This window comes from Sinohyriopsis cumingii, chromosome 14, assembly GCF_028554795.1.
Source record: "Sinohyriopsis cumingii isolate HCF-2022 chromosome 14, ASM2855479v2, whole genome shotgun sequence".
Lineage (NCBI taxonomy): Eukaryota > Metazoa > Mollusca > Bivalvia > Unionida > Unionidae > Sinohyriopsis > Sinohyriopsis cumingii.
In genome coordinates this window covers 44,075,930-44,102,565 of record NC_142974.1, presented here as the reverse complement: position 1 = coordinate 44,102,565, position 26,636 = coordinate 44,075,930, and the positions used below count along the sequence as shown (strand labels likewise).

Genomic DNA, 26,636 nt, shown 5'->3' with positions numbered 1-26,636 from the left:
TAACTGTTTGGCTAAGACTTGCACTTGCGATTTATCTCGAGGGCTTTTAAACAAGACTACGTAATGCGCATTGAGACTGATGGTGCGATGGGCTTTACTTTGTTGAAACAAATTTTGGGTGATGTAAACGACACTGGCATTACGGTGATGCCCTTTGCGCGTGAACCACAGTTTAATTTCTTCTTCGTCTTCTCCTAACATGTCGTCGAAAATGACCAAATGGGTTTGACGGGAGTCAGAGACGATGCCGTCGTCTTCTTTAGGAATGCCTTCCACAAACACGATGGAATCGCCTTGACTTTCTCGCAAGAGGCTGTACGCCGATTGCCACTCTTTGTAACACCACACGATCCGTTGAGGGGGCCGATCGATCAAATGATGTTTATGTTCGATCAAACGTTTGACGAATTCGGTTTTGCCAGAACCGCTAGGTCCAGCAATGAGCATGTTAAAGGGATGGCGAAGATACAAAGCCTCCCAACTTGCACGATCTAAGTGTTCGTCGATGACTTTGACAGTAGAGGAAGAGGGAGCAGAGACAGTAGAGGTAGCCATGGTGTGAGGAATGTCACTTGTGACACGAAAAAACAAACAAGACAAGAGTTTATATACTTTTTCAGAACACGTTTATTGAATATTTTTTTCAAACATGAATACGAAAGACAAAAATACATAAAAGCCAAAGGCTTAAGTACAAGAATAAAAGGCACATGAACGTGGAATAAAAAACAAGTGTCTGTACAACAACCACATGTTTTGGGTAAAGTTCTAACCAGTTCTATAGTAGGGGTAAGGTCACACAAGTGTCCTCCCGAAAGGGTCTTTCAGGCCTGTCCACGACAGTCCTGTCCTGGGTGACGGGTTCTTCTGGCACCGTCACTAACACAGGTTGAAAAGTAACTTTTTTCCTTGAATAACTCTCGTGGATACTGGGCCACCTCTTGTGTCCAAGCCTCAAAACCCTGGTCTCGGTGATGTCCAACATTTGACTCCTAACCAATCTGGTTTCTTCTTCGTCAACGACATGGTAAGTTACTTCAATGAACAATGAACTATTGGTCTTGGACGTTGTCCCTTTTTATATGCTGACCAATATCGATGTGACCGTACGGCAACGTAAAGTGATTGGGAAGTCTCACTCGCTTCTGGTACACGATTTGATAGATTTTTTCCAGGGGCCGACTGACGATGTGGTGAGTGGGTAAACGTACAATCTTGTTCGGTTGATAAGTGGTCACTTTAAAGTTTCCATCCTCTCCCGATTGCAAGGCTTCTTTCAATACCCCAAAGTTGACCACTCGACTGGTACGATGATTCAGAGTCAGTCCTTTCACTTTGCACGTCGTGTGCACTTCTCCTTGTTTGTCCCGGTATTCGTAGCCGTAATTTTTGGGACCACCACTGACGAAACTTAGAATATTGTCGTCGGGATGCTCGTCTGTCCAGGCTCCTAAACGGTCTCCTTCGATGTCAGGGTGCTGTTGAATCGGGTGATGGATGTAAATGCAACTGTCCGTGTCAAAGTACAGGACGCGTTCTTCTAACAGTTCTAAAGCTTCGTACAATTTTAAGCGAGCATGAGCTGTCACGTAAGCCGCAATGATGACATTTCCAAAAGGGTCGTCTTGTACAAAGTCCAGATCTTCTTCGTAATTGACCAAGATCAAATCCTCTCGAACGACGTCCACGTGTTTTATGTATTTGGTTTTGTCGTGAATCATCTGGAAGTAGCGGGAAGGTTCTGTCAAATATTCCGTCTTGGGTAAACACGGTCGTTGTGCCATTTTACCCCACAAGCAATTTAACATCACTTTGGCAAACGATCGCCTGCCTTCGTTTTTTTCGATGTGCTCTAAAGAGATGTCTTCTTGTTCGTAGTATTTCTCCTTGAATTGTATTTGGTCTTCGTGAGTGTGACACCAGGAAGGATAGCCGCTGGCTTCTTGTTTCAGTTTCAAAAAGGCATCCACGTAGTCGGCGAAAATGCCTTTCTGAGTAGGGTCACCCTTGTGGTACTGTTGTGTCTTGGGAAAGTGGCAAATTTCGTACACTTCTAACAGTTGGTATCCCATGTCCAGAGCTTTGAACAATTCCACGCTGACCCAGGTTCCCGTCAAGGCACGTTCTTCCTGGCTGTGATGGCAAGGTTGGTCCTGGTTGCACGTTTCGGCACAAGTACGGCACAAGGGAAACATCAGTTTGCCTTGACAATGGTGAGGTAAGACGGGATGGTATAGGTTCGTGGGAGGCAAAACTTTGCACTTGATCAAGCCTTCGTATTGTCGAATGTTTTTCAGGTCGATGTGTTCCGTCAGCAATTGCGGGTGCCCTACAGGAAAGCGACAATATTTGCACACGTAGGGATACAACGAACACACGTCCAAGTATTTGATTTCTTCTCCTTTCTCTTCGTCGGCTTGGTACAGCAAACAGGTGGCATTGGTCCTTCCTCCGTACAAACTATCCCTCGGGTTCAGCGGGTCCATGAACTGGTAACTTTCCACGAGGCGTTTAAACTCGGGATCGGTTTTCATACGGTGATCGTACTCGTGTTCCCACATTTCCACCACTTGGTATCCTTGCTGTTCTAACTTTAGGCGTCGCTGACAAGTGTCCTGGTACAGGTCTTCCATGGTCCGTTGTAAAAACTGATTTTTAGTGTCACGGTCAGGGTAGCAGACGGGACATCCGTGAAATAAGCAACCGTTAAACTCGTACACGATCTTGGGGTTTTCTAAGTCCCAGCCATCGACCGAATACGTTCCGATGGTCTTTTCGCCTCCTCCGTTGCGGGCATGCTGAATCCACTTGTCTTCCTTGTCGCACAAGTAATGTAACCAAGGTAGGGCTTTGACCGAGTATTGACGTTTGACATAGTGGGTTGTTTGAGGACTGATGACAGCCACAGTGTTTTCAGGCATGAATCGTTGGCGGTACACTAAGGAACACGCTTTGGCAATGGTGCAAGCTTCTTTCAAAGGATCGACCCCTCCGTGTTCCATGAACAGTTCTCGAAATTTTCCACAGCAACGTCGTAAAATGTCCACGTCGGAACGACAATACTTTAACATTTCTTCCTGAAAGTCGAAAGGGTCAGAGGCGTGAGCCTGGTACCAAGCGTAGAAAGCTTCTCGTTGTTCGGTACGCATGTTGTCAGGGTCGTAATAGTGAGCCTCAGGCAAATGGGGTAGAAAGGCGTGTTGATTGGCTTCCGCATTGAAAAAGTGTGGAAAGTACCCTTTAGCCATTTCTGTCATTCCAAACGTTTTAGGCATTCGGCTCAAAGGCATGGCCAAATAGCTCATCGAATCTTTAAACTGTACTTGTCCCACTTGCATGAAAATGATTTTGGCTCCATTCAAAATCACTTTAGGACGTTCGGTGCCTTGTTCCGTATAGTATCTGAGAAGAAACTGTCCATCGTATCCGGAGAAATTGTGAGCCATCACCGTGGCATGACGATGACAATCTCCGTAACGTTCGATGTCCTCTTGGTTCCACGTCTTGTCGATGGGGTCTAAGACCCATTGGGCAAAATCGGCTAACGTGTTTGGTCCCCGAAAGATTTTTTCACGTCCTCCAGGAATCTTGCTGCAGTGAGGGCAATGACTGAAGATAGGTTCTTGAATGCACTTCTCGCACGCTCGATGAGCCACGCAGAAATTAGGGATGTGAATGCCAGTCTCTTGCATGCATTCGAAATCGAAAAAGATGAAATTCCCTTTCTTCTTGTGACCGTCCTCTTTCTCTGGTGGGGGTTGGTATTTTTGCACGTAACATTCGTGTTCCAAGTCCACGATGTGGTGACAAATGTGACATTTTTTCTTTCCTCGACATACGTGTGCCTTGGCATTGTTGGTAAGTATGCCTTGTCCACACGTAGGGCACAATCTCAGGAGTTGACAAGCACATTTCTTCTGTGAACCTTGTGTTTTCAAATGTTGTTGGTAACAGGTAGGACTGACAAACGTGCGCAAACAAGTCGAACAAGGCACTGGTTCTTCGCTCAGACAGGGTGGAGAGGCCAAACATCCTGGGCATTTCATTCCACAATGCTTGTGTTGCTCTCGATTGTTATAACCATAGTCACATTTCTCACAATAATAACCGTATCCAAGGAATCCAGTGATACTGGTAATGGTATCGAAATGATCATCGTGATGATAGACATGAATGTATTTTCCGTCCTTAAAATCTTGGCCTCGAAACAACAGAGTTCCACGCATTTCTTGATGGTGCACTTTCAAGGTGTAGCGTGGAGCTAGGGCATCTTGCAATTTTTGATTCTCAGGAATGCCACAGGGTGTGTCTTTGGACAGTCCTGCTTGTTGCAACAGGAGTTCTGCTTCATTTCGTTGTTTGGCTCGGTCGGATTGTTGAATAGTTTTCCAGGTTCTTTTCCATTCTACCGTGTGTTCTTGTTGGCATAGGTTCGTCCCACCACGATGGCACGGGCTAAACACATCTGGTCTTGAGGGTTGTTAATTCGGACGAGACTCTTTTTGGTGTTGCGAAGGTCGTCCACCAATAACATCTTTTTGCGTCCTGTCCCTTGAGGAAGAGAGACGTGGGCCATTTTCAGTGTGGCTTTACCATCGGTGATGTCAAACTGGTCATTAGATTGTTGTACGTGTTGAATCTTGTCCATGATTTTGGAAGGGGTTAGTTCTGCAGGTCTGCTAAACTCGATCCAAACAGGGGATTTCAAACCGTCGTGATCTATGGATAGTGTCAAGCGATCGTCTTCTTTAGGTTGACATTGTCGCTTGAGTGCGGTGAGCAAAGAATCCCACATCTCGGTGATAAACCCTTCTGCTTTCTCCAAGGGTACGTCGGCCTTGAAATCTTTAAACTTCACCGTGTAGGTGTAAGCCGTGGTTCTAAATTTTCTAGAGGAGCGCTTTTCCGTCTCTCGAATGGAATAGTATTTTTCAGGGTTGACTAAGGGTGGTGAACTTGGTTTAGAGGTTTCAAATTCTGGTTCACTCATGTCCTCTTCAAAATCACTGGCATGAATTTGTGCCAAGATTTCAGCCCTGGTACGAGGCGATAGATCACGTTTCTGCCTCTTACTTTCTTCTTCTTCTTCTTTCTTCTCGAATGAATGGGATCGTTTCATCTTGAGTGCAAAACGTCAAATGACTCAAGTTTAAACACCATAGACTAATTTATAGTCATGGCAGACCAGCGTATATAAAAGGGTGTGTGTCTTCTCCTTTCACTATTCATTTCACTCTCAAGCCGAGCACAACGATGGAAGAGACTACCCAGATGGAACGTGTCGTCAGAGCTTTGCGAGGGGTCATTAGAAAATTCTCTTCAGACCAGCCTACGGACTACTCTCCTTCCTTTCGAGATAAAAGTCAAGATACTTGTTATATCTGTCAGAAGAAAGGGCATTGGTCTTCAGATTGTCCAGACCGTCAAAAAAGAAAAAAAACAGGGGCTAAAAAAGACAAAAGTCAAGATACCTGTTATTATTGTAAAGAAAAAGGACATTGGTCTCCAGATTACCCAAAAAAGAAACAAGAGGAGTCAGAAGAAAAGAAGGATTCTTCAGAAGAAGAGAGGGATTCTTCGGAAGAAGAGAGGGATTCTTCAGAGGAAGAAGAGGAAGAAAGAAGACAATTCCATTTAAAAGAGGCAAAGAAACAGGAGAAGAAAAGAAGAAGGGAAGAAAATGAGGAAAAAACGGTGAAGAAATTCAAAAAACAGAGAGACTAAACAAGGAGAAAGAAGAAGTCAATGAACTTTTAATTAAAGTGTTCTGTGGTGAATTGTGAATTGGATTGTAAAAAATGGATAAAAGAATACATGAATGATATAAGGTAAGTGTCTTTGAGTTTTGATTTTAAAATAAGAAGCTAAACTCAAGCACTCATACACAGACACGTACTATAAGGGTAAAATGGGTGGGGTTTATTTTTGAGTTATTGGCAAATTGAAATTGTATTTCTTTTCGAGAAATGTGGGTGGCCCTGAAAAGGGCCTTTTTATTTTGGTGTAGGGGTGAGTTTAACCAATCAACTTTAACTGCCTTAAGCCTTTGCCACGGCCAAGGCCTACTTCTGATGATTGGGTTGAAATCACTAAGGGTGGTACGACAGGCTTAGTCACAGGGGTGGCGTGTTTAGCTCGGGAAGGTCGTATTCTCTTCGGTCGTGATAAAGAAGTTTGATACATTTGTTTCAGACTTCTTAACTCCGCTAAAATGTCCAACAGTACCGTAGCCGTTTGATTTTCACCCTCTTGTTTCTTTGCTGCTACTTCTTCTTGCTGTTGTTGCTGTTGTTTTTTTCTTACCTCTTCTTGTTGCTGTTGCTGTTGCTGTAGGAGAAAAGCTTGTTCCGCTTCCTTTTGTCGTTGCATAAATTTCTCCAATTCTTCTTTCTGTCTCTGTCTAAAATTCTCCACTTGCGGTAATGAAGAAGGTAACGAAGGTTCCGGAACAAATTCTTGCGAGGTAAGAAAATCTACAAAATCCCAATGTACCTCTTCTGAAAGTAAGTCCGGGTTCCCTTGGGCAGTCTCCCCTGCTGGTGCACCCCAATGGATCGTTTTCTGAGTTTCCGTCATGTTGAATCACTGTCACATAGATTGACTGCACACAAGCGCTAGCGAATCTATATAGACCAACTGACGTCACAGACTACTCTCTTCGGATTGGATGCGGGCTGACTGAATTTTGTAACGCGTGTTTGGATTGGTGAATGAACTCAATCCGTTTCAATCCTGCCTCTACCTATAAATAAGCGCAGTTCAGTGCATTGATTCACTTGTTCTCGTCGCTTCAAGATGTGGACCGATGTGCAATCTTCTACGCTTATGTCTTCCATGATGTTCCGGACGGACATACCCATGTATGTCCGATCCAAGTGGACCGTTGTCCACAGGACAAACACCAGTCTGTGGATACGTAGGATCTACGTAGAAAGACAAGGATGCCTGAAAAGAGTGCTGATTTACGGACCAACAGTGAGACGTAGTCTAAGGACAAGAAGAAGACCAATGCGGTGCCCTTTATGTTAATGAATACATTAACATAAACCCAAAGGCCCTTTTCAGGGCCAGCCATATTTCTCGAAAAGAGATAGCCTTTCCATTGCCTACCCCTTTTTTTAAAAAAAAAAATTTAAAAAAAAAAAATCCCATGTTCAATTTCCCTTGACGCTATAAAGTCCCACCCTGTTTAAATTCCTTTGACGCTAAACCGTCCCACGATTTTTCTCCATGTTAATTTCCCTTGACGCTAATCTGACCCACGATTTTTCTCCATGTTAATTTCCCTTGACGCTAATCTGACCCACGATTTTTCTCCATGTTAAATTTCCCTTGACGCTAATCTGTCCCAGGGGTCTCTGTAATGCTAATTCCCATTGACGCTAATGTATCCCACTTAACTACTCACACATCGCGACACCTATCCATGTTGTTAGAGGGTCAATATTACTACTCTGACACACATCAAGAAACAGATCCATGTTGTTGCAGGGTCAAAATCAGTACTCACACAAACACATCAAAACTAATCCCAGTTGTTAGAGGGTCAATATCAATAGGTTCACACATATCAAATAAAAAAATGTAACTTTGCTAATAACGTTCCTCAGTACCTATGATACATTATTTGTTGCTGCCAATAACGAGGTTGGTGACGATGATGATGATGATGATGATGATAATAAAAATAATGAATAATTGTTATTAATATCATATAGTGCGAAATATTCAACCTAGTGACTGTCAAAGCTAATTTAGTAACCTAATCTTTAGCTAGATACTGATAGGTAAATGACTTTCATCTCATGAGATAAAACTACAGTACATGAGGAACATAAGAAGTTAGATATCAATTGTTGTATATATTTAATTTGTATTGTACGTTAACTTTTACACACGACTGTATGTTATATATATATATATATATATATATATATATATATATATATATATATATATATATATATATATATATATATATATATATATATTGTTATGTATATTTAATTTATTTTACATTTGATTTAATTAAATTGTTTATTAGTTTTAAAATATTTTTATTATAATTTCATTAAATGTCAAAGTAATGTAATCTTGTTTACTTGATTAGCATTTTTTTTCAGAAAATTCAGTTTGACCTGACTCTTTTCATAAACACCTAATAATAGAAACACTCTTTCTATTTTTGAGCTAGTTCCTTATCTTGATTCAGAAATCACTGAGAAAAGTAAACAATTTATTTAAACAGCCTCTATTTCGCAATTCTGGTTTTTCCGAAAATGCGCAGTAGATACATTTAATAGTGATGCTTAGAGAGATATTTCTCATTTTCGGCTTAAAAACACTTGATTTCAAGGTGTTCTTTTTCTTGTGACCAGTTTGGAGTTACATTTTTATTTTTATTCAAATTATTTGGATTCCAAAAGATTAATTCGTTTTCCTGGAAATATTTAAGTGCTCATACAGAATTCTTGGACAAAGACATTTCTTTAAATTTTATTCGGAATTCAAACACCGGAATATTATTTTCTATAGTTCACAAAGAACTGTAAACACATCAGATCTATACTGACTACAGTGTACGTCATCGCCTTCCATTTTGGATTTTTCATTGGGACTCGAACTTGAATTCATTAGATTATTTCATTATTAGGACTTCTAAAATTTAATTCGTGGATTATTCTTGGATTACCTTTGGATTTGATTCTTAAGACCGTAAAAACTGTAGGATCTTAATTTTTCATTTTTACAGTTTTTTTTCAGGGAAAGAATTATTTATTAACTTTTTCAAAGCTTGTTCCTCTCACTCATTCTTTGTTACTGTTTTTTAGAGCTTTAACATGTAACATAAGAATATATATATATATAGTGTGCGATTGATCTTTAATCATAATTAAGGGTTGCAGTTGCTCCTACATATCTAATGTCACGTAGGATAAAGTTGTTTACTAGGTTTGAGTTCTGGATACAACCTTGATTATGACCGTAAAAGCTTCTATAAGCAAATTTTGTTTACAGTTTGATGGAAATTTCCATTAAGATAACAGGGCAGTAGGGAACTATTTAAGATTCTTTATAACATAGAATGTTCTGGGAATGAACTTTTGACTCTCACTGTAGTTTTCAAATTGTATCTTAGGTTTTTATAATTTAAGGTTGATTATATGGGAATGACTCATTTCTGCCATAACAGCTGAAGTGGAATCATTTGTATTGTTGTGTTCATATTTTTTTGAGAGCACTTATTTGTATAAATTTTTCACTGGAATTACAAAGTGCTTATTAATACTTCTTGCACTATTTTGCAATCATTGCGAATTAATTCAAGGACATCTTTGATTATATCATCGTGATACATCAAGGCTGTATGCATATGCGCACATTCGCGACTACTGGTGTATCAGCACATTCAATATTGGGATTCATTCAAAACACCACTGGAATTCATTAGGAATACTCAATATTTTTTTTACTTATAATAGAACTTCTAGGACTGTTTGGGATTTTATTCAAAATATTGTAAGTTTTATATTAAACAAATTCACTTTTTTTCAAGGAAAAAATTATTAGTTGAATTTTACAAAATTTTTGGTTTTCACCCTTTTCTGTTACATAGTTGAAGACCACAGGGTCTTAACACCACATCCTTTCTCTTACCTTTACTTTTCATCGATACATTATAGTTAGGCTGCCAAAGCCAGCATCAGGGAATGATTTGGATCATTTATTAAAGAACTAAAGGCACTTTATCAGAAGGTATATGACCCTATCTTGTATCATGGCTATGATAAAGAAGTAACTTACGATTTCTTACCAGGAAAATGTTGTAAGGTATCCGGAAACCAAGTCTTTATGTTTGGTAGTGATTTTACTTACTGTTATTTTGTCATCAACTTAAATTACACGCATCATTTGCAACATCCATTACAGCCGAGACAGCAATAAACATTAGGAATGAGAATGACAATCAAAGCAACAGGATATCTGGACAATACTCCTTTGTTTACACCCATCATTAACTTAACATCAACAACAAGACGGAAAAATGCTTCTGACCCCATTTTTCCATGAACTGACAAAAGTATTCAACAGTATAGATGAAGCCCGCTGAATTTTGGACTGTGGTAAAGACTTCTGATAAGTGCTTAATAAGCTTTACTTCCATGTACCAGTGTTTTAGCCCTGAATACTAGCCTTTCTAGTGAGGGCCAGTTCAAAGTTGCACAAAGCATGGAATGAAGACTATTTAAGTTGGTTTTGGCCTAACCCACGAGAGACAATATATATTTGATCATTTTTACAAGACTGTTGTCAGTTGCCTCAGCTTACCGATCTATAGAATATGCTACAAAACCACCTCTTATTGACCTTGTATACGAGAAACACGAATTTCCTCTGATAATGTTGCTCTTTTCTGGCAGTAATGGTTGGTTTGGTTTGCATACATAAATTTGCTGAAAGGCTTCTCGGAGATAAATTCTGTTTGGGTGGGAATTAAATAGAGCATGCTAGAGTGGTTCAGTTTATGCTTCACTGGAAAAGGGAAGTAGTAAGGTAATAGTTTCAGGGTAGCAGGTGACTGAAAATGGGTTCATTATGAAATATTTACCAACTTAACTATTCATTCAAAGAATTTGAAGTCCGTTATTTTGATTGGGAAAATCGTTAAGAAAAGAAGCCTAAGTGTATCTAATGTTGCTCAGCTTAAACAGAAATGATAATAAGAGTTATAAAGAATTGAATGACACTTTCATGAAGGACTTCTTTTGATGAATAGATAGAATTCGAATTTGCTTTAGGATAAGTGATTACGAAACAAAATTATATTTTACGTAATGGTATGAGGGATAACTACTGACACGTCTATACATATTTAATTTACACACACAGGCACACACTCACGCGCCAAAGATACATATGGGAGGCAACATTTAACATGATGGGAATCTCAACATTTTATTCAGAAAAATATGGTGACATGAATTTGTTGTACAAGATATTGCTAATTTCCCACTATCAATATTCCTATCATTTCAAATAATTATTTAATTGCTGATTACAAAAACAAATAAACGTCTCATTATACAATATGATACTGAGGATACTATTTTAGTAGTTGTACGTATTTTTAAGTGCCTTTTCTTCTCCAGCCATATCGTGTTGTAATTGCCCTTTGTCCAGGATCAAGTTAATGGCCTACATGACTAGGTGCATGTTTTTGGTAAACAACGTTATACATAGCTAATATCACCTATGACTGCAGATTAAATATTCAGATACTAGTAATGAATGTTAGCATCATTTTTAGAATCTGAGTCTATGTTATTAGTTTTCCACTTGGAAATTCCTAAATCTGACATCTATGAATCTTTTAGAGTGGAAACTGACCTACCATTCTGGTCCTACTTTTGTGACTTTTCTGTTTATGTCAATGTTGTTTATTTGAAACGAATTACTCATTCCAACGTTACCATGATTTCGGAATCAGTCTTATTATTGAGTATAGTTTTTAATTTGGGTGAATTTATTTATTTAAATCATTCAATGGAATTATAAAGTGCACATTAATACTTCTTGGACTAAATCTTTGATTTGGAATTATAGCGACCTTTTGGACTATATTGTTATGATACATGAAAGACTGTTAATACATTGCCACATTCCAGGCCATTTGAACATTAGCACATTCGAGACTACAAGCACATCAGCACATTCAATATTGGAATTTACTTGGAACACCACTGGAATTCAATTATAACTTGATACAGTATGAATTGTGATAGAACGTTTAGGATTACTTTAAATGTTATTCACAATACGGTAAGTTTATTTTAAAGTTTTACTTTTTATTCTAGTGAATTACATTATTTGTTGAATTTTACAAAACTTGTTGGTTTTCCCTCTTTTCTTTTACTTAATTTAAAACCATAGTCATAACACATCTCATACTTTATTTACCTATCTATATGATTTACCGTAAGATGTAGTTTACTACACACACCCCATTCTCTGCAACATATTGCATGTTCTCCTGCTCAAAGCACAGTTGATACTGTACAACTTACTTTGGAAGATTTTCTCTACCAAACTCATCTCATACTGTATTGGCTTATCAGTAAGATTTATGTTAGGGAAGAACCACTTGTTAGATGGTAGGTTTGTTTGGTTATCGTTATCTAGACTATGAGATGATAGACCACGGTGTTATTGTCCGGATCGAGTAAACAAAATCCATAAGTATGAAATTAATGGATGGAATAGCATATATCTAAGCAGAGATATTGAGTAGAGCAATTTGAGCCCTGTATGTAAAATATAACAATGCAATAAATTACATAAAATGAAATTGAATATGACATTTCAATGTTCTACTTTCTCTTCTAAATAAAATTACCAAATTTAAAAGAAATTCAGTTAGACTTTCTGTAATACCGATAAACCAAATTTCATCATAGAATCGTGAAAATGATCGAACTCATTGCTCGGCGTGCCGGCACAACCCGGTTGCTTACGGTCCTGCCAAATTTAATGTTGGTGACAGGTCAGAGTAACCATATTACTGTTCCTTTTCTCTCTATCTATCAAGCCTCTTCCGAGTCATCAACCGTAACCTGGCTGTTCACTCTCTTTCACTATTGTGTTGGTGTACCTATGGAGCTATTGTTTCCTTCAAATAAATAAAACACAACCTAAATATTTGTTATGTTTTTCTTTCTGAGGTTAAACAATATCCTCCACTCTTTTTACGTATGATATCGTCTTATCGTAACTCAACAGAACTAAGGCTAATATTGATCAGTTCGCAACTGACAGATGAAACACTCAACTCTGTTAACCATAAAATTAAGATCTTTTTCCTAGCGACTACTCAACATTCCTAGTTCAAATATGACGTAACTAGACCTCTTTAATGAAATATTACGTCCTACTCTGGGCTATAAATTACTAACTGAACAATGCCCATCGGCATTTGCCGATTTCCCGATTAAAGGAATTCACAACTGAATTGATGGAGTCTTGTCTTAACCACATTATTTGCTAAGTACCAATTCATTGACATAGACATAGTAACATAAATTATTAGCATATATGATACAGATTATTTAAGACATATATATTCACATATTCACACAATTTGCATCAGAAGTAACGCATGGAATTCTCAGGATACAAGATTCCTTTTACATCTAAACAAGGAAATTTAAACAAATTCATATCATTGAAATACAGGATGACATTCTTAGAATGCATGAGTCATAAAACATTCAAAACAAATAAATGTCGCAATTAACTTCTGAAGGCAATAAAAAATGTAGTATGAATTTAAAACAATAAATACAGCAAATAATAACACACTTATATTAATGAACATATCACGGTGATTAAGACAAAACTTGTGCTTTCTGATACTCGCTCTCTTTTCTATGAAGTCCAATATATCTTTCCGTATCTCTCACTTCCATACACCCCTTCCTTGGACAAAATTTTAAGGAGAAAAAATACTTGCTATTTTTCCTCAGAGTCCTTCTTCCCCTTCCACAGAGAACTTGGACTGCCAAAACGTTCGGGATAGAATACTTTAAACATTGAATTTCATCTGGGAAGTACAACTACTATTGTAACTTAGCCAATCAGGAGTAACTTCATTTAACCGCCAAAAATTTAACACGCCAGTCGAAGCTAAAATAATTTTCTCTACTCCACCTTTGTTAAGACCTATTATTGAAAAACTAATTTTACGGCACTCATTTCAAACTGGCACGAACATTGGCTCAGAATTATTTAAAGGTTTGACATTTCCCGCTACTTAACTCAGTATTAACATCGTCTAATCTTTATCTCTAACCGTTATCTGAGCAGTTCCTAATAAAAAATCAATCATACCCATAAATAAGAGTGTCACGTCCTTTGCAGGCAGCGATTTATTGCCAGCCTAGCCGATACGTCAATGTTTGTTGTTACGTGTCACGCTGATCACAACAAGATTCACTTCATGTATAGCACAATAATCGTCTTCCAAAATTCACACCGCTGCAATGTACTCTCCCAACCTCATCTCATACTGCATTGGCTTAAAAATAAGATGTACTGTCTCCCACTTATTTCCTAATATATTGACTTTCCTGCCAGATATCCTTTACCACATTCATCCCATACTGTATTGGCCTATCTTCATAAAAGTACCTTGCTACACTAATCTCCTACCAAGATGGCCTATCTGTAACATTTACTGTGCCACACTCATCTCATAATGTAATGGCTTTTCCGCAAGAATTCGTGTATTACAATCATCTCATACTGTATTAACATGTATACAGAATTTCCTGAGTGATATTGTATGGGTTTGTCTGCAAAGTGTACTGGGTCACTCTCATAAGTGGCTTATTTAAATGTTTTGCTGTGACACGCATATCTCATACCGTATTGGCGTATCTCTAGGCTGCCCTGTGGCACACATATCTAAACATTTATCAGCTTGTCAGTAGGATCTTCTGTCCATCACTAATCTTTGGTTGCGCTGGCTTGTTTTTTAAGATGAACTTGGCTTTAAACGCTAATACTGTATTGGTTAACCTGTATGTTGTACTGCCCCACACTCATTTCATGCTGCATTGGCTTGTCTTTAAGATGTCCTGTGCAGCACTCATATCTTGTTTTATTGGCTTCTCCGTAAAATGCTACTATGCCATACTAATGCTATATTGGCTTACCTATAAAATATTCCTCGCCACATTCATTTAGTAAAGTATTGACCTATCTGTAATATATACTGTGAAATGTAACGTGACGCATTCATATCGTTCTGTGCTGGTTTGCCTGCAAGATACCCTGTGTCACTATCATCTCATACTGTATTTGCTGGTCAGTACGATTTAATGTGCTACACTCGTCTCAATCTGTATTAATCTGACTGCGAGATGTCGTGTGCCACACTCAGCTAATACTATATTTGCTTATCTGTAATATGTTCTATGCCACATTTATCTCATGTTGTCTTGGTTTGTCTGTAAGATGTATTATAAGATTATTGTGTTACAGTCATCTCATACTATATTGGCTTGTCATTACGGTAATGCATCTAAGTAAATGTTTAAAAACAAGTAAGCAGCTTCTAACCCCAGTTAACAACCTGCATGACAAAGGAACTTATATGCATAGATTTTATCTGCAATACCTAAATTATATGATATAATTTTTTGTTAAATCTTGATAACGCAAAAACCTTAATTTAAATGTCTACATGATTTTTGTCTAATTCGCACGGTTGTAAACTTCGTAAATGGTTATATTTTTAACTGTGCTGCAACCAAATTCAAGAAAGGCATATTCAAAGACATAACGTGCATGTCAATAAGTTGTTGCGCTTGCTGGTATACTTGGTATATACATGACTAAAGGAATATCTCTGTTACTGTTGATAACTTAATATAAGACACTTGTAGTGTGTTATATATGCGTCAGAGTTAGCAAGACATCCCATCCATACATGAATTAACCTCTAATTCTTACGTTGTTGAACTTTAGCTGTGTATATATCCTCCTCTGCACTTTCAACCTGGGTTTATTGTTTATCTAAGAATTACAGCTGTAACACTTAAATACACTTGAGAAACTGACACTTACATAGAGCGATAGGTATTTAAACAACAGCTTTATAAAGTCATATTGAATTTCGATAGGATGCCGGTATGTCCGAAGCAGACGTCCATCACATTTAAAGAGTACTGCAGTTAAATAAAGCTTCGGAATAACAGAGACCATCATTGAAGTTCATATTGTTCCATTTGTCTGATGTAAGTATCTGAAATAACTGCATGTGTATATTTGTGTGCAGGGGATGTATGGGAGCTTGTGGGGAAAATTTGTTTTCGGACTTAGATTAATTATTAAACTATAAAAAAAAATTACCAAAACAGGCCTCATTGTACGACTGATTAGTCTTCATTTTACTTTTTTAGTGCATGGAAGAGTTTTATGGTAAACACCTAATTATAGAACAGAACACAATTGATGAGTTCTCAGATCCTAATATGCTGTAGGAATATTTATATTCATGTTGAGCCACATTTACATTTGGTTGCATAATTAAGAGTTTATTGAAGGTTAAATTATACCACATTAAATATAGTAATACTCAGGTTCGCCTCAGATGATACGCTTCTAATCAAACAGTATAAATGTTGGGATACACTATTAGCAACAATCTACCTTACCAGTGGTATGTTGAACGTGCCTTTAAGGAAAGTATTTTTTATATCCAATGTTCAAGCGTTTCCTTTGTATTATGCTAAAGATGCATCGTGTGTCATAATATGCTGTCAACAAAGCACAATAAGCAAGCATGAAAATCATGTCCTAACTACAGAGAACATATTTGTCGACAGTTTGCCATGGTGAATAATAATGATGCGCATAGCTAAGAATGAGTTATCCTATTCCTTGCTAACAATAAAGAACGTGTATGGCGAACAAATTTTCTATTTATTTTTGTTTGCCGCTACTTGTGTGATGTCTCAAAAAAGAGAACCCCTAATAATAAATATAATTAAAGGTCGGTGGACCCGTAGTTTACGTGTACAGACTGTCGGAATCTTTCATGTTTTGGGTAGCTTTGCCTTTTCGTCTTAATTCATATTTTAATCGCGATCGTTTGTTTTTCGAAAATGTCTTAAACATAGGTCTCTCAATAATTAAGGTTAAAACTATTCATATTTACACTGGTAACTTCCTACATGAATATCACAAAGGAGTATGATGCTTATTCAGCATTCTAGTTTAGAACACCTGTGAAAATATAACGTGATATCATGGAATTAAATTTAATGAAAATAAAGTATGTTGATAATTCCAAGAATCAACGACAACTTTTTATATTTGCCTAGAAAACAGACATGGCCTTTACCTGACATTTTTAAACGCATGCTACATCCAAATTAATAAGACAATATGCGCAGTATATCGGTTCCACAAACCTTGTCAGAATCAGCCATATAGTATCATGTCCCACCCAGTCAATATCCTTATACCAGGCCGATCAGTCTTAACACTAACCTCATAGTGCTGAGGGCAAGCGAGTGAGATGTTTGTACCATTTTTATAAGACTTTGTTTTGATTTGGCCGGGATAGGAACCCTCGACCTCCCATCCGAGGCGAAGGCTCTGATATATTGTATAGAATCTAGTAATCATTCTTATTATGTTACGTGTTTAGGCTCGAATAAACAGTAACACAAGAAACAGTGAAAACAGCAAGCTTTAAAAATATAATAATTTATTTCCCTGGAAAAATACTGTAAAAATGAAAAAATATGAACTTGCGGTTTTAAGAATCAAATCTAAAAATAATCCAAGAATTATCCACGAATAATATTTTAGAAGTCCTAATAATAAAATGTTGTAATGATTTTAAGTTCTAAAAGATGGAAGGCGATGACGTATAATGTAACCTGTAATGTGCTGAAGTTTTCATTTCCTTGCAGAAACACGATAATTAATCCACCGGTTTCGGAAATCAAAATAAACATTTTAAGAAATGTCCTTGTTCAAGAATTCTATATGAATACAATATATCCAGAGAAACGAATTAATCTTTTAGAGTCCAAATAATCTGAAGAAAAATTAACATAGAACTCAAAAACTCGAAACTAGTCACGAAAGAAGAAAACAACTTGACACCAAGTGTTTTAAAAACTCTGAGATCTCTCTGAACATCATTATTAATATTAAGTATTTCGCAATTTTGGAAATGCCTAATTGCGAAATAAAGGATCACGTGATCATGTAAAAATTAGGTAGCCCCTATATGTCCTTGATAAGAACCAATCTTTTTACTCCGAAAATAAAAGTTGTTAACTTGACCCTCAATCAAGGCCAGAAACTAAGTCAAAAATAGAAACAAGTGTTTCTATTAATAGGTATTTATGGAAAGATTCAGGTCAAACTGAATTTTATGGAAACTATCAAATTCCTTCGAAACAAAATTATATTAAGTTGACATGCAAAGAAAATAAAAAGATTCCAAAACCCACAAGCATCCAAATCAAATCAAACACAAATTAAATAAAATATAAATTAAATCAAACATACGTAACAATCTTAAAAACATGTACAGAAACTAGAATTCAGTTCTGTATATTGCACATAATACAGGCCTAATAAATTGGATATAATCTAGTTTTCAGTCCTGGAGTTGCATAGAATCCAGTATTCAGTCCTATACGTTTCATATAATCTGGTATTCAGGCCTAATAAATTCCAATAAACTAGAATTCAGTTCTGTATATTCCACTAAATCCAGGCATAATAAATTGCATATAATCTAGTTTTCAGTCCTGGAGTTGCATAAAATCTAATACTAGGTCTTAAAATGTTATATAGACTCCGGTATCCACTCCTAATAGGTTGTGTAGAACCTAGCAGTAAGTCGAAATAAGTTATATAGAATACGGTATTCAGTCATAATAATTTGAGTAGAATCTAGTATCCAGTCATAATATAGTGTATAGGTCTAGGGATTCAGTCCCATAAGTTATATAGAATACGGTATTGAGTCCGAGTAAGTTGTATAGAATCTAGTATCCAGTCCTAATAAATTCCATATAATCTAGTATTCAGCCCTAATATGTTGCATAGGATATATGGATTCAGTCCTAATAAATTATATAGAATACGGTATTCTTTCTAATAAGTTTGTATAGAATATAGTATCCAGTCCTAATAAATTATACAGAATCTATTGTTCCGTCCTAATATGTTTAGAATCTGGTGTTAAGTCACGACATAAAGCGTACTGAATCTAGTAATCGGTACTAATAAAGTGTATATCAAATCTAGTATTCGGTACTAGTCATTCTTAACAATTAATCCAACAATTATGAACTGTTTTAAATCTATTGTATTTTCAACAGATTGCCGAAATGATATCTTTTCTAAACTAAATGAGTGAGGGCAATCATACATGTCTGTTTCATAGCCTACGTGGAAAGGTAAATATTTATAACTTTTTGTAGAATTTGTACACAGACATACGTACACAAACACAGCCACACACACGAGGTTTTTATTAGGAACAAAGTATTGTGATTTAATTCATGAAGACAGAGACAATACACATTTTGAACTTTGGTAAGGAAAGTGATAAGCGTATATTAGGTTTTATCTGTACGTTGGCCCAAAAATGGCAGCATGATCCTGAAAATGTTTTAAATGTATAAATCTAAAGTATCGCCAAAAGAACTTTAATTTAAGGTTGTCTTGTCGGCTTAGTTCACACCATAATTATATGACGTATTTAAAATCAAAGTCGTTGAACCATGTCTAGAGGTGCTTAAGGACATGAACCTGCAGTGGAACACCCCTGCCACTTGAGTGCCACCCCCACCCCTAGTACTATGCAGTTCCTATGGCAATCATGCATAATATTAAGATGATTATTCATCTGAATACATGATTCGAAATCATTGAGCCAACGGCATACAGATATTACACTTACATATAATGTTGTTGAAAAATCTGTAGCAATAGATGTTTTTATGTCAGGGAATTCCTCTGTGTCACACCTGATGGAGGATGAAGATCTTAGAGCACAAATTAAGGTCTCAAATGATACCATTCTATACTATGTATTTTTGATACACATGAGAATCATTCAAACCATCGACGTTTATCATTTTTGTTTATTTATTTATTTATTACTGGTAGTAGTAGCAGTTGAGCGAGCTACAAGGAACCTAACTTTTAAATAGTTCAAGAACTGGATTTGGTGTCCTTGATTGAAGGATGTAGACCAGTGTTAAATGTTGTAAAGTTGTCGTTTTCTAAATACCTCAGAATTTAGAAATATTTATTGTAACCTTGTAGTAAAGATGAAACAACAGCAGATGGCAAATTCAGGTAAACAAATTTGAATGCATAATGTATGCTTTTGGTGATACTATACGCATCATTTCTCTATTCCCGAAAATGTTTTCGATGATTGAAGCAAATTTTTAAACCATTGAGTCGAAGCCACCGCACTCTAAAACTGAAAGACATTTTATGTTATGACTCTCACTGTTTTCCCTTAGAGGAACCCTCTAAAACTGAAACGCAATCAGCTTATGTGGCCTTTCTAGACCGGGTGGCTTCAAATAGCCTAAAGGAATGGAGAGTACAATAAAACTCTACATAGAAATGCATACAGATTAAATGGAATTCTAATTATCACATTTAATTTGGTTTTGTGAATTTTCAGGATCGGATCACAAATTCACAATATATTCTAAATTTTACACTGAATGAAGACGTGAAACCATGGCAGATTTTGATGGGCAGGCAGAGATAAGCCTTCGTGAAATCTACCAAATGAACAATCAATTACGAGAAGAGAATAGAACACTGAAGACTCAGTTAGACAAAGGACCGCAGTTTGATACTCAGAAAGCAACATACCACAACAAAGTATTCTCTCTCTCCCTATCTCTCTCAGTCTCTCTCTCTCTCTCTTTCTCTCTCTCTCTCTCTCTCTCTCTCTCTCTCTCTCTCTCTCTCTCTCTCTCTGTACATCTCATTAACTATAAACGTAAATGCAGTCTCATACAAATAGTTATAACTCAGTTTTTGCAAATATTCTTTGTCTTATTTTTTTTTGCATTTGTATGATAAAGTTGTTTAACTATTTACTGGTATAACTATTGTAAGTACCTTAAGGACGTGCATAGTATTTATTACTTTTAACATTTCGTGTCAAATCGAGGCGTTTATTGGACAAGACGTGTAGTCAACTGTAAGTTTATTATTATTATTATTATTATTATTATTTAACTATTATTATTTTGTTCCTTGCTACAGTTATCTACATTGTTCTTAGCTAACAATCAGTTGCAATATTTTCTTATTATTGTCCTTGCATACATACATACATACATACATACATACATACATACATACATACATACATGCATGCATGCATGCATGCATGCATGCATACATACATACATACATACATACATACATACATACATACATACATACATACATATTTGATAACACGTCAACACTCTACTTACTCTGTGCAGTTTATGGATAAAATGCGCCAGGTACGAAGATAATATATTAATATTTAGGTCCATGTATACCCTTTGTTTCTTCCCATAGTCACTTAAATGGAAAGGTCGCTTGATGAATACTCTCCTCGTCTCCATATTTCTAGTGGTCATATTTGTTGCCATTGCTGTCGTAGTTGTTATGTCCCATTTGAAAGACGCCAATGGGTATGTATTGAAACGATGTTTATTAAAAAAAACGATATTTTATCGGCAAATGATTAAATTGTCACACATTTAACTTTGCATGCATTATATTCCTTTCAAATAGGAATTCGTTACATTCCTACTGTACAAAGTACTTCATGAAATCGTAATGGGTGTTAGGAGGAGTGTGTTTGCTTATTTATTTTTGTTATTTTCATTTGCTTTTTTGGGGGATATTTTGTATCCATCTATGTCACCTTTTTAACTTTTAAGGAAACGTCTTGCGTAAGTGTCAGTATTAAATAAATCCGTTGAATTGATTGAAAAAACAGCTTGACGAGAGATTTGAAACACCTCTATGGCATTTGAGTAAACATACAATTACTGGCGACATACATTTTGGTTTCACAATTATATTAAAGGTAAAAACATGTTCACAAAAGCAGTTGTACTGACAAAAAGCTAATTTTATTATAATAGATGTAATTTGGAAATCCATTCAAATGCATTAATTTTTTACAGGGAAGTTACGGATTTCCAAACGTATCTAAAACACGAATCCTTAGAAGCTGCAATCGACAATTTGCAACAGAAGAAACGTCTTGCAATATGTAAGGATATCCTTGAAAAACATTGACAAACATATCGATCGTTTTAAATATCACACCTCAATCCGCACGTTACTGCAATCCGATGAAACATCATAATAGATTATCTACATAAGAAATAAAATAAACTATCTATTTATGAAATGAAGTGTCGTAGAAGATTGACATTACGACAAACGAGGGTTAGTTGTGCATAAGGACCCATTCTTAAAAATACTGTTGAAACCATGATCTTACCGGTTGACCTTCAACTTACTGACCCAATATCGGCAAGCATGTACATACATAAAAAATAGATAAATGTGCTACGTGGTGTTTCAAAAATAGTTTCGAAAGATAATCTGTGTAATATTTTGTTTATTTATGTTGTTCATATAAGCATTGACTTTGACCTTCATATCTCTTACAAAATATAATCAGCTTTAATGGATGCCAAAAGGGAAGTGGATGATAAATCGTACATTTATTTTCAAAGTCAATAATCCTAAAATCAATAGATTTTGGATGGTAGAGTAGGGCTAGAAGCTCAGCAGAGCCTGAACTGTATTAAAAAGAATTTGTAATGGATTCGAATGAACTGCGAAAGCACAGTCTTTTTGGCAATATGAAATATGTTTAAAAGTACTGTGTGGAAACCAAACAGACTTCTGCCTCCCTTATCGTCCTCCTGCAATTTTATTGGACGCGTAGCAACAAAACACATGATACAGATGGTTAAGCTTTGAAAACTGGTATATGAGAGCATTACAATTTGTACCCGTCTCGATGGTTATTTTGCACTTCCCGACAACACATTTACAAGGAACAGAACTATAAAAGAAGTAAATCTTTCAGGTTGAAACACTTCATGGACAAATTAAATTTGATAAACAGGTGCCGCCGGCACACACACACACACACACACACACGGATATATATATATATATATATATATATATATATATATATATATATATATATATATATATATATATATATATATATATATACTAACTTTCAAATTGTTGTTCATTTCCCAAATTTACGAACTTGAATTGCAAAGATTATTTATTTGCTTCTGTTTATCAATTCTCTACACGAATAAGGGATTGCGCGATTGCATCATATTTTTTGGAAAGTTCAAGAAAGGTTTACGATGTATAATTATATGTCCTTTTACAGCGCTTCGAGAAGATGTCAACCTCCAGGAATGTCATGGACCCGATTTAAAGCGATCTTTTCCCGATATGGATTATGCACTACTGGGCTACAACATCCTTAGGGGTTACCCGGTAGCGATCGGGCATGATCCCGGATTTACATACCCAATATTCCGTGCCGACTATAGTAATAACGATCAGACTGCCGATTGTCAGTACAGTGTTCCCAAGGGTCTAGTTCTCATCCCCGATGTTTCCTGTATTACTTCATTCACCTCCAAAGTAGTCCAAACCCAGTATGAACTACATCAATCACTCTCAGCCTCGGCTCACGTAGGAGGCGGTGGCTGGGGAGTCAGCTTCTCTGCGAGTGCTGGATACAAGGAAGCGTCGTCCACTGTGGCCAGTGGACAATGGATCATGATCTACTCCAGTGCAAAATGTAATTATTACTACTGTAAACTTGAGAAGAGTACACCACCGCCTTTCCATCCAGTTTTCTTGAATTGGGTTCACAAACTGAACAGAACAATTTCTAATAGCTATGAAGAAGATAAAGATACATATATGGCATTTTTTGATCATTATGGGACACATTTTGTCGATGAGGCCACATTTGGTGCTTCTTTTACGTATGAACACAAAATGTCGTCATCCAGCTACTCTAAAATGCAAGAAAAAGGAATAAATGTAGCTGTGTCGGCCAGTTACTCTGGCTTGTTCAGCGTCGGTGGAGGATTTAATTTAGATTCTTCTCAACGAGAACAAGCATCCGTATTTCAGAGTGAGGTGCAAACAAGCACTATAACTATTGGTGCCCCTCCGCCAGCAAACGGTGATACAATGACTTGGGCATCAACGGTGAAGGAAACTCCAGTTCCAACCCAATATTCATTGATTTCCATAGAGGAACTATTTTGCGCTGAGTATATGGAACATTTGGGTGTCAGATACGATGATATCAAAAAGAGAATACAAAGAAACAAAAACGAATACTGTAGCTTCCTTCAAAACAAAGGTTTGGTTGACACTTGCCAAGATCTGACGGAGGGGTTAATATTAAAAGAAACCGCTTTAAGTGGAAAAACAATTGTGGAGGAACTTGATCGTTCCCGTTGCATCAAGGCCTGTTTGGAGCGGCATTCTTGTGTGGCAATTAGCTTCTGCAGAGAATGCACAACAAACGACTATAACTATAACTCATGTCAAATGTATGGTGAAACGATTCACATCACTGGAACGAAGACAAAGGGTATGGAAACAACAATCATAATACCGAAAATAAACAAACAGTTAAAATTCAGTGACACGGCAATTGTTGGCAGAGAACGTATTGCAAATCAAACAATGAATGTCCGAACAAAGAATGTCCCGGATTGTCTGAAAAGATGTTTAGATGATGCACACTGTGTGGCCTTTACGTTCTGCGAATGTTTGAAGAAAGCACGAAATTGTGACCTGTACAGTGAGGAAGGGATTAACCAGCTTGAGACAGAAAGGGGAACTGATACATATTTTATATCAAATATGTTGCAATCAGTGTACGACATCTACCCTACCTCAGCAACATCAACTTCCAGACCATCCTCTAGCAATATTACATCAAGCGATAAGTTAAGAGCAAGCACAAGGGGAAACTAGACATTCACTTTTAGTTATATCAAGATGTATATACAATATGCATAAATCGTTACGTACAAATCGATTTCACTTTCAAAGCTATCATTTTGTATTATAGGATTTTGCAGAAATAAAACGGCGACCGCATATACAATGAAATCACATGATGAAACTGTCGAGGTCTAAAACTGCAATGTTATATGATTTTTTCACATTTTATTGACGTCACAAAAGATACAGCGATTGCCGCTGCATTGCTATTTTGTATGTTGTGTTTGGAAACTTCATTTGATTATCCCTCAATATCAGCATTTATGGTTATGCGTTCTTATTTTTGTATTCAACCCTTCTATAAAAGTTCTATGAGATTTTGTAGCCATTAACATTTTTATGGCCAATAACTAGCCCTCCTCTTCTTCACTACGCGTCACTGCCCCAGTGAAAACATGCATGACAGCCTCTTGTTCGCAATCTTGTTACAGTTCCTGGAACCTTCAATTTACACATTTTTCAAAAACGATTATATTTTCAGGAAACTCATATTATAAACTTGCTCAGTAATAATTATAAAGTTGCACTAATAAGTCAGTTGACGCCATATAGTTCAGTAAGGAGCGATTGAGAGGCCTGCAGTGCGCACAAGCGAGAAATTCATTTTTTGATAACTTCCTTTATTTATTGGAATTTTTCATGCAATATGACTTAATTTAAAATTCAGAATAATCTCTGTAGAATTGTGGGTACAAGAATAGGTCACTGAATTCAGGAAGAACGAGATAATATTATGTTGAAGCACACTATTTTTTGGGTCAGAAACGCAACAAAACTGTAGAGGAGTGTTGTTCAAACATTCATATACCAAATCCTGGAAAATGATATTATCGGTGTTCAGGCTTAGATCACACGATGCCGGTCTCTGCTTTCTTTTTTGTCCTGCCCTTTTCGGTTTATTCTTAGGCACGTATTTAACCATGAATCCTTTTTTAGTATTAGTAAGAAAATAACTGCACTGAGCCATCTCCAAACCATTTATGTGCTTGCTTCTCATCTGTCGTTGAATATGAAGAATAGTTCTGTTGTTCTGCACTGTCTGTTGTTGTCTGTCTGTCTTTTGGCTATATAACATGATTTCTTCTGAACATGAATATGGAGTATTCATAATCAACGCACAATGAATGTTACAGGAATATAAATAAAGATTACAAAGTACCGTTTCATCACCACCTACGTCGTGCCAAAAATTTGATATTAATGTTTCCAAAACTCCACCATGGATAAGAATTATCTCTCCGTGCCGGCCGAATTTTCCGTTTGTATTAGATCCTTTAGTCTTCATTTATTTTAAGTCCTCTGCATTTCTTGATTTTGCTAAACGTGGATCATTTTCCGTTAAATTTTCATTTAATATGACAGCACTTGTTCTGCACTGATACGTTTGAATTTGAACTGACTTGTTCGGGTATCCAGTTTCCAAGTTAAAGTTGTCTATATCCTTAAGAATTTTATTTGAAACTATTGCCACAACAATAAATTGCCTCGTATCCAGAATATTTTCTGGCAGATAGCTTTCTTGCACACTGGTTCCCCATGACTTAATTCTCAACAATATATCCCTTCTATCCCCTTGTACAAACGACAGTTTATTCATAGGAAGGAGAAATTTCAACAGCAACAAATTAAATGCCAACATCTCCATGGTTTATTACGAATAATATGAATATCTAAATATATTTGTTTGTTTTGTTTTGTTTTTTTTTTTTGTCTCTGCACTCCTTTTCAGGTGATATACCTAATGTTACGCAATACCATTCCTGAAATGCAGATAATAATAATAATAATAATGATAATAATAATACACACGTAGCTCTAGCAAAGTTAATATAAATAAACCGCGCAATTGTCTATTCTTCTCTTTTAATTAAATCTTTTGTCATCTCCACCCCACCCCACCCCATCTTTTTTATCAATGTTCATCGTTTTCCTTTCAATTTTAATTAAATATGACGGCACCCGTTGTCAGTTGATACCTGTCTAGTTTA

At 36.6% G+C, this 26,636-nt stretch overlaps 1 protein-coding gene across 3 annotated transcripts; it reads left to right on the top strand.

The window, feature by feature from the left end:
- The first annotated feature begins 15,600 nt into the window (after positions 1 to 15,600).
- Positions 15,601 to 26,327, top strand: LOC149783666 (perforin-like protein 1). 3 transcript variants are annotated; one of them, XM_089931910.1, is made up of 6 exons: positions 15,601 to 15,794; positions 18,909 to 18,986; positions 20,234 to 20,439; positions 21,136 to 21,251; positions 21,753 to 21,841; positions 23,000 to 26,327. In XM_089931910.1, the coding sequence occupies exons 3-6, from the start codon at positions 20,293 to 20,295 to the stop codon at positions 24,616 to 24,618; spliced, it is 1,971 nt and encodes a 656-aa protein (XP_089788036.1). In that variant the 5' UTR covers positions 15,601 to 15,794; positions 18,909 to 18,986; positions 20,234 to 20,292; the 3' UTR covers positions 24,619 to 26,327. The 3 variants fall into 3 exon arrangements, with proteins under 3 accessions (XP_089788036.1, XP_089788035.1, XP_089788037.1); XM_089931909.1 differs by lacking the exon at positions 18,909 to 18,986; XM_089931911.1 differs by lacking the exons at positions 15,601 to 15,794; positions 18,909 to 18,986 and having other exon boundaries at positions 20,345 to 20,439; positions 21,191 to 21,251.
- The last annotated feature ends 309 nt before the right edge of the window (positions 26,328 to 26,636 follow it).

Excerpts from the sequence above, each read along its gene's own strand:
- LOC149783666 (XM_089931909.1), top strand. The coding sequence starts at position 20,293 with ATGGCAGATTTTGATGGGCAGGCAGAGATAAGCCTTCGTGAAATCTAC. Across the intron at positions 21,252-21,752 it reads CATTTGAAAGACGCCAATGG|GGAAGTTACGGATTTCCAAA; the intron begins GTATGTATTGAA and ends AATTTTTTACAG. Across the intron at positions 21,842-22,999 it reads GAAGAAACGTCTTGCAATAT|CGCTTCGAGAAGATGTCAAC; the intron begins GTAAGGATATCC and ends GTCCTTTTACAG.